This window comes from Phyllobates terribilis, unplaced genomic scaffold (assembly GCF_046119375.1).
Source record: "Phyllobates terribilis strain yellow unplaced genomic scaffold, ASM4611937v1 Scaffold_2__4_contigs__length_985480577, whole genome shotgun sequence".
NCBI lineage: Eukaryota > Metazoa > Chordata > Amphibia > Anura > Dendrobatidae > Phyllobates > Phyllobates terribilis.
This window is the reverse complement of record NW_027362762.1, coordinates 184,190,524-184,200,128: the sequence shown is the minus strand read 5'-3', so window position 1 is coordinate 184,200,128 and position 9,605 is coordinate 184,190,524. Positions and strand designations below refer to the sequence as shown.

The following is a 9,605-nucleotide window of genomic DNA, read 5'->3' as shown; positions in this document are numbered from 1 at the left end:
CTTTATTACAATCCCAAAATTAAACATACATTTTGGTGCACATTTTACTGATACTATGTGTAGGACCAACAATTTTGTTTCTACAGCTCCTATGCAATCCTAAGTGTATATGTGGCAAAACACCAAACACATTATGTGTAGGGCAATCCTGCAGGGTCACACTTTTTTCATTTGTTTTGTACTTTGTCATATTATGTATTTGGTAGATTTGGCAGAAATGGAGGACCGGTAAAAGGGCATATTAATGCAGGATCAGACTACAAACAGATTGTTTTTTAAAAAAATATATACATTTTTATTGAAAAAAATTGATTTAAAAACCACACAGAAGAAAACATGATGGACAGAATAGTAATAGAATAGACGTTCCGGGTACAGGCCTAAATGACCAAAAGTTTGGTCATCAAATGATCAGCGAGTCTGAGATAGGAAGCGAATATAACACAAGTAGAAATTTATATAATGGATATTAGTAATTTATCTTTTATCTAGTTATAGAAATTGTGCCCTAAATACTGCTGAGATGCTCATAAGTAAATGACCTTACCCATTAGTCAGGGGAAGTGTGGCCTGGCCCAGAATGCAAAAGGCTGGAAGTGGGGCGCTTACTTATGAGCATCTCAGCAGTATTTAGGGCGCAATTTCTATAACTAGATAAAAAATTACTAATATCCATTATATAAATTTCTACTTGTGCTATATCGCTCCCTATCTCAGACTCACTGATCATTTGATGACCAAACTTTTGGTCATTTAGGCCTGTACCCGGAACGTCTATTGTATTACTATTCTGTCCATCATGTTTTCTTCTATGTGGTTTTTAAATCAATTTTTTTCAATAAAAACGTATATATTTTTTTAAAAAGCTACTCCTTTGTTTCTCCTGTTTGATATACAAATTTCCGTTGGAGTACATAGCTATATACTATATGCACTAATGATCTATAAGGATCCTATTCAGATTAATTAATCATGCCCACGGGATTTTCTCTAATTACAAACAGATTGTTGTCTGTTGTGGAATTAGTTGCCGTTTTTGAATTTGGTGCAAAGTTAAACATTTACTTTTTTCCTGTCTTGAACTGCGTTTGTAACTTTTGGTGCCAAAAGTAGCAATTTGGCTCCAATAGTCACAAAATTTGCAGCAAATTACTGGTGTACTCGAAAATACAGCAGGTGGGGGACTAGAGTGAAATTGCACCAAATTATGTGACTTTTTGAAAGTTGCAATTCATGAATCCAGCAAAAACATCTGGAATTGCTAAACTCTATCCACAATGTGGAAAAAAAACAGGCGAGCACCTAGAAATTGGACTTCAAAAAAGGCACAAAGCAAAAAAAAAGGTGCAAGCAAAAAAAAGCCAGAAAGCAAACAATAATAGACAAAAAACAGGCCTAAAGACAATGATGAGTCAGGGCCATAGTCGGCATAAGAACTATGGAAACAAAAGTATGGCAAAGTTTTCATTACCACCCATTGTAAAGTTACTTAATTTTTAGTTTTATATGCAATGAATTGAATAATAAATGTTTATCGATGTGGACACAGACTTTATAGATTATGATGTTTAGAAAAACTAATTTTCAAATATCTTGTTAGGGGATTCTGAGTTAAAGGGGTTGTCAACAACTCAGACAATCCCTTCTGAATCCCTGTTTCATCCCAGTAAAATAATAACACTTTTACTCACCTCCAGTGCCCGTGCTGCTCCAGCGGTGTCAGCACTTGCTCTCCCGAGGCTCATGTGACATGACCATATGGACAATCAGCACTGGCTTTACTCTCCCCTCCTTCAGACAAATCAAGATGTCCTAGGAAGTGAGCTGCTGATGCCCTCTCACATCCTCCAGATGTCCATTACATCCATAGGAGACGAGAGTGAAGCCAGCAGTGATTGGCCACTTTGATTGCGTGACATAATGTCACACAAGGCCCTGGAGAGCCAGTGCTGCCAGCACTGGAGGTGATTATAGGTGTTACCTTACCGGGAGGAAACATAGGGATTCAGAAGAGGTTGACTGAGTAGTGGACAACCCCTTTAATAGTTCAACAATTAATGACCTTGACCTATAAAGCAGAACTGTGAATGTATACAAAGACCCAGGTCTGTCAGACCATGAGCCATTGATACTAGGTTGGCGTCTACGCTGTCTCAACCCATCTGATTCCTATACAACTTTCATGTTACTGTTTATAACAAAGGGTACATTATATTCGCAGAAAAAGACTCAACGCAGAAGATCATATGTAAAAATATTGTTATTATTTTTAACGGATTATTTTCTGTTGAAGCTACATTGTATCTTGCATGGCTGATAGTCTGACCTTTCCAAAATCCAAACCCCTTAAGCTTCTTTCTTGTTTGCATCCTTCATTTACAAGGCACCTAGCTTCATCATTGGTTAAAATTTCAGTAATAGTTAATCGCTTGACTGACAAACTAGGAAATGAAATTACACAAGGACAGCATTATCATTGCCTCAGTGTACACCAAAATTAAGTTGCCAATATTAAAATGCTACTCACAGAGATCAGAAAAGATGTGGCAAGTGTCAAACTACATACATGATATGACCAACACATGTGCCAAACAATATGCAGATGTAAATGGTACAGCTCAGAAAGACATCACTACAGCTCATATGTGTCACTTGTCCTTTTGTTTGATATGTGATGTTTTAATAAATTAGCATGATGGGACACGGCCACACAGAGGAGGGTGAAGCTATATTGCAACATATGTGGGGCGTTTCTCCAGTGATACAAAATAAGAAATCCAGCGTGGTTGGCATTGAACCATGAATGTTTATGTCGACAGGACCTTTTCTTCTGTCCATCCTATACTGAGCGTCTGAACCTGTTAACACAAAAATGCAATATATGTGGTCAATGCACAATACACAATTAGTACATTTATAGGTTAGATTGTCGTGTTATTTAATGAATATTACTACACCGATGTAAATATAGAATGCACAATTGTAATGCGTCTGTTTACTATACTGTTCTACCCACAACTTCTATCGCAGATGTATTCTGAAATACATTTTTATTACATAATTACATTAGTCTGTCTGCAAAAAGACACATCCAATAAATTGCACTGGTGGAGGGTAAAGGACATAAATGAAAAGGTGAAAAGAGGGAGAGTTAAACCTCGGAAGACATCCCTATTATGCAGAGGATTGCAAAAACAATCCTGAAAGGCTAGGGGTACCTTCATGTATGTTTCTTTCCAGTAGTACAAACTGAATGCAGATGTGTGTGTCCAGGTTATCACTGTTTTCAATAACTTTCATGTATCAGCACAGCTTCATTCCTGTAGTGATTTCCCCTTCTTTAGTTCATGAAAGATAATGGGTTTTCCTCTCTATCTACAGCCCTATTTAATAACTTGAATGCTTTATCCACTTTCTCTTCTCTGATCTGTGGTGTACAGCCTGTTAAAGCTGCTATATTTAAGGGCTTACTTACCTGTCAGTTTTTTGCTTTCGTGTACTGTCAATGTTTTCCACTGACACATATTTTTTGTGCCATTTTTTTTTGTTGATCATTAGTCTACATAAAAAAAGATATGTTTTTCATTGATACGATTTTCAAACCAAACCTGTCCATTCATATGAATAGAGTAATAATTTGCGTGCACTCTGTCAGAAGTGGAGGTGCTGATGTAATAGGCAGCAAGTGCCCCTTAACTGTAGAGGATTAATTCATCGCACACTCAGATCCCGTGAATGCAGAATACATTTATTGATAAATAGACAAATATTCAAACCAAGTTGCAGGGCGACAGTAGTAAGACGTTTCGGCCACAATTTCGGCCTTAATCATTTAGTCGCTTACTAGAAAAGAAGAACATATATGGTGTCAGAGCCAAATTTGTAACATCATATTCATAATTCCAAGCATGTTACAGAGAAGCATGACGAAGAGGTAGGGGTGGAGGGGAAGGCAGGAAACTGGTGGCAGTGGGGGTTGTGTTTAAGGACAGGAAAAGGGCCAGGGTTTCACATATAAAGTTCCTATGTACAATATATACACATTTATAAATAAACAAAGTAGGGTAGAAGTACCATAAACAGTATAGAATTGATAAAACGGTTTTATTCTTACTTGTTTATGTGGTTTGAGACTGTTTAGAGTCTGAATAGGACTACAGTCCAGGAAAGAGGAGGGCTACATTATCAAGATGTTAAAGTTTAGATATGTTACCCATGATGTGCCAGTAAGATGATTTTACTGTGTAGGATGGTTACCTCAACCAGGTCCGATAGTGGTATAAGGCCACGTGGATCTACAAAATATATATTATGGAAAGTTAGAAATAGCTGTACATTCATAATGTCATGTGTAGCCCATCTTATGCTGGCTGGTCAGTATCTTACCATACAGTCTTATGAAGTCCCTGTACCGTCAGTTGTTCCCAGGAGAGGTTGTGCCAATCATTGGTGGTGTGGAGGGGTATAGCGGCTCTCCTGCGGATTTCTTTGGCCATGGTAGATGGCATAGTGAGAGGGCTGCGCTTTACATACTGGCGGGGAACGCCGGACCGGAAATGCGTCACTGGTAGGGGGCGTGTCACCGGAAGTGACGTTCCGCCAGCCCCGCATTGGGTGGCCGGGCATTGCCTGTGATTACAGGCATGGCGCTACTGCTCCCATTTTGTATGGTGGTTGTCAGGGAGACTGGAGGTGGCACATGCGCAGGGAACCAGGCTATAGAGTATAGCGCAGAATAGACAGTTCAGATACATTTAGGCCTGAAGGTGTATAGTGTACTGCATTGAGGCATAGTATACATTCCGAAGGCACGGTATAATACACATGTCATTTTTGATCATAATACATGGCATTTGATAATAAATTAATGAGTCACAGTATTTTGCTGGATAGTAGATATGAGAGGTGGCCTGTAGGGATGGTACTAACATAGCCAGGACACAATAAGATATTATTGGATGGTCACATGGGTAATTGATGGAGCAAATCAAAACCTTAGAAACAGGTTATGTTATATGAAAGGATTGAGACACTCACCCGTGGGGCCGGATGGATTCAGTGTGTCTGTGGAGGGAACAAACCAGTGAGTCAATAAATCCAGTCTATTTCTCTATTCAGACCATTAGGCGCAAGAGTTTGCAGGGTATAGATCCAATATGATTCTCGTTGTTTTAGTAATTTCACATGATTACCTGCCCTCCTAGGTCTTGGGACATGTTCGATGACCTGAAAGCAGCGCTGTGATACAGTGTGTTTCACTTTTGAAAAATGATCTAGTAGTGGTAACCAGGTTTTTCCGCGTCTAATAGTTGATTTATGACTTGCTATGCTTTCTTTCATGTGTTGTGTCATCTCACCCACATAGAGAAGGCTACAAGGGCACTTAACTACGTAGACGACGAAATTGGAATCGCATGTATGGAATCCCTTGATGGGGTAACTTTTACCGGTCCTGGGATGCATAATGTTATCTGATTTCATTACATTAGAACAAGCAGCGCTGCTCAGACAGGGAAAGGTTCCGCATTTGCGGGTACTCAGTAGCAGTTGAGAAGGGATGGTGCGTGAACTCCCTATGTCAGCCCTAATGATTTTGTCCTTGATGTTAGGGGCTCTCCTTGTGCACATGAGGGCCAGAGCGGTAAAGGCTGGCATATGGGTATATGCTTTGGTGAGGAGGGGCCAATGTTTCCTTATGGTAGTGTGGACTTTGGACATAAGTGGATGATAGGTATGAACAAAGGGTACCAGCTCTGGTTTGGAGGAGGAGGATTGGGTAGGTCTGGTTACCACTACCAGACCATTTTTCAAAAGCAAAACACACTATAGCTTTCAGGTCATAGAACATGTTTGTTCCCTCCACAGACACACTGAATCCATGTGGCCCCACGGGTGAGTGTCTCAATTCTTTCATATATCATAACTTGTTTCTAAGGTTTTGAGTTGCTCCATCAATTACCCATGTGACCATCCAATAATATCTTATTGTGTCCAGGCTATGTTATTACCATCTCTACAGGCCACCTCTCATATCTACTATCCAGCAAAATACTGTGACTCATTAATTTATTTATTATCAAATGCCATGTATTATGATCAAAAATGACATGTGTATTATACCGTGCCTTAGGAATGTATACTATGCCTCAATGCAGTACACTATACACCTTCAGGCCATCATAAATGTATCTGGACTGTCTATTCTGTGCTATACCCTACAGCCTGGTCCCCTGCGCATGCGCTACCTCCAGTCTCCCTGACAACCACCATACAAAATGGGAGCAGTAGCGCCATGCCTGTAACAACAGGCAATGCCCAGCCACCCAATCACGCAGTGCGGGGCCGGCGGAACGTCACTTCCGGTGACACGCCCCCTACCAGTGAAGCATTTCCGGTCCGGCGTTCCCCGCCGGTATGTAAAGCGCAGCCCTCTCACTATGCCATCTTCCACGGCCAAAGCAAGGCGCAGGAGCGCCACTCTACCCCTCCACACCACCAATGATTGGCACAACCTCTCCTGGAAACAACACCCTGACTGTACAGGGACTTCATATGACTGCATGGTAAGATACTGACCAGCCAGCATAAGATGGGCTACACATGACATTATGAATGTACAGCTATTTCTAACTTTCCATAATATGTATTCTGTAGATCCATGTGGCCTTATACCACTATCGGACCTGGTTGATGTAACCATCCTAGACAGTAAAATCATCTTACTGGCACATGTAATATATCTAAACTTTAACATCTTGATATTGCAGCCCTCCCCTTTCCTGGACTTTAGTCCTATTCAGACTCTAAACAGTCTCAACCACATAAACAAGTAAGAATAAAACCCTTTTATCTATTAAATACTGTTTATGGTACTTCTACCCTACTTTGTTTATTTATAAATGTGTATATATTGTACATAGGAACTGTATATGTGAAACCCTGGCCCTTTTCCTGTCCTTTAACACCACCCCCACCAGTTTCCTGCCTTCCCCTCCACCCCTACCTCTTCGTCATGCTTCTCTGTAACATGCTTGGAATTATGAATATGATGTTACAAATTTGGCTCTGACACAATATAAGTTCTTCTTTTCTAGTAAGCGACTAAATGATTAAGGCCGAAATTGTGGCCGAAACGTCTTACTACTGTCGCCCTGCAACTTGGTTTGAATATTTGTCTATTTATCAATAAATGTATTCTGCATTCACGACATCTGAGTGCGATGAATTAATCCTCTACATTCATGTGAATAGGTAAGTGAAAAAAAAACACATAGCATAAGGATGCAACTCGATGACCGTATACTGTCTGGTTTTTATCACTGATCAATTCACTCGAATGAACGATTTTTAATGGCTGGTTGCTAAGAGAAGCTTAAGAAAACTCCATCAGTTTGATTAGACAAAAAGAGAAAAAGCAGTACAGAAAAAATGTGCACATCTATAGGTACAAAAGACAAATATGTATTGGTATAACAATACTCCAAGATTAAAAGCAATTAAAACCTGAGTATCCACATCAGCATCCAGAGGTAACATGAACTAAAAGGGACTATAGATGTAATAGTTAGGCACTGACCCCTTAGAAATTCACATTCACATCAAATTTAGTATCAAAAAAATCTTTAGGTAAATAGTGTGATCAGGTGTAAATTCCCTACAGATGGATATAGACAGAGGAACAAGACTCCACTAAATATAGAGAACAATCATGAATGCCATATAATAGCCCGGGTGAGGAAGGGCAGAGCCTATGTTGTATGTCCCAAAGTGTAAAATTCAAACTAAATACAAAAATATGGAACATAGAACCAAAATAATAAGGAATAAGATAGTAATAATCATAACATTAGGGCAAATGCAAAATATAATATAAAGAATCAATAATATCATTATAAATATAAATCATATGGAGCATTGTTTTTTCTTTACAGTTATAGCACCCTTTTAATTTGCTTGACTGTACATTTATTTCAACTGTATCCGTCAATTTTATTACTCATTCTTAGTAAAAATGGAAACGCAGACCAAAAGTGAATGAATGAATATTGGATCCAGCACACACTTTTTTTGAATTCAAGAAAAAAATACTAAATATGAATGCAGCCTAAGGCTAAGTGCCCACGATGCAGGAATGCTGCAGATTTTTTCCGCATCTCCCTGGCAGGAAAAACGCATGCGGATTTTACATGTGTTTTTCCTGCCAGGTAGAAGCGTTTGTCAATCATTTTTGCATGCATTTCCGCATGCGGGTTATCAAGCGATTTTAGCATCACTTGGAAAAACGCTTGACAACTTGGTCACACTATATAAATCCATGCAACCGGCGTGGATTTATATAGTGTGACCAAGTTATAGTTAAAAAAAAGAATAAAAATGATAAAAAATAAACATATACTTACCTTCCGATTCCCCTCTGTGTTTTCTCCGGTGCGTCCGGTCTCTTGTACGGCTCGCGATGGTCTAAAAGGACCTGTGGTGATGTCATTTAGTCATGTGGCAGGTCACGCGACCGCTGACGTCGGCGGTAAGTATATGTTTATTTTTTATTTTAAATTCTTTTCTTTACAGGTTCTATGGTACTCGGGTCTGGAGGATAGTGTCCTCTTCTCCAGACCCGGGTACCATCCGCACATTGAATCGCTTAACCCCTTAAGCCCCACGGCTGGTTTGCACGTTAATGACCGGGCCAATTTTTACAATTCTGACCACTGTCACTTTATGAGGTAATTACTCTGGAACGCTTCAACGGATCCCCCTGATTCTGAGATTGTTTTTTCGTGACATATTGTACTTCATGATTGTGGAAAAATTTCTTCGATATCACTTGCGTTTATTTGTGAAAAAAACGAAAATTTGGCGAAAATTTTGAAAATTTTGCAATTTTCAGAATTTGAATTTTTAAGCCCTGAAATCAGAGCAATATATCACACAAAAGAGTTAATAAATAACATTTCCCACATGTCTACTTTACATCAGCACAATTTTGGAACCAAAATTTTTTTTTGTTAGGGAGCTATAAGGGTTAAAAGTTGACCAGCGATTTCTCATTTTTCCAACAAAATTTACAAAACCATTTTTTTTAGGGACCACATCACATTTGAAGTCACTTTGAGAGGTCTGTATGACAGAAAATACCCAAAAGTGACACCATTCTAAAAACTGCACCCCTCAAGGTGCTCAAAACCACATTCAAGAACTTTATTAACCCTTCAGGTGCTTCACAGGAATTTTTTGAATGTGGAAGAAAAAAATGAACATTTAACTTTTTTTCACAAAAATGTTACTTTAGACCCAATTTTTTTTATTTTCACAGGGGTAACAAGAAAAAATGGACCCCAAAATTTGTTGTGCAATTTCCCCTGGGCACGCAGATACCCAATATTTGGGGAAAAAAACACTGTTTAGGCACACGGCAGGGCTCGGAAGGGAAGGAACGCCATTTGACTTTTTGATTGTAAAATTTGCTTGAATAATTAGCGGACGCCATGTTGTGTTTGGAGAGCCCATGTGTGCCCAAACTTTGGAGCTCCCCCACAAGTGACCCCATTTTGGAAACTAGACCCCCCAAGGCACCTTTCTAGATGCATAGTGAGCACTTGGAACCC

The 9,605-nt window shown here is 39.3% G+C and overlaps 1 protein-coding gene across 2 annotated transcripts in view; it reads right to left on the bottom strand.

Annotated features, from left to right (window-relative positions):
• Positions 1-821: 821 nt before the first annotated feature.
• The window catches only part of TAC3 (tachykinin precursor 3), a 156,031-nt gene continuing 147,247 nt past the window's right edge, over positions 822-9,605 (bottom strand). Inside the window, exons 7-8 of one of the 2 annotated variants that reach the window (XM_073670173.1) lie at positions 3,476-3,559; positions 822-2,858 (exon numbers count right to left, since the gene is read on the bottom strand). In XM_073670173.1, the coding sequence (XP_073526274.1) occupies positions 2,840-2,858; positions 3,476-3,559 (103 nt within the window). In that variant the 3' untranslated portion in view covers positions 822-2,839. The remainder of the gene's footprint in view (positions 2,859-3,475; positions 3,560-9,605) is intronic. The other variant, XM_073670177.1, reaches the window with a different exon arrangement.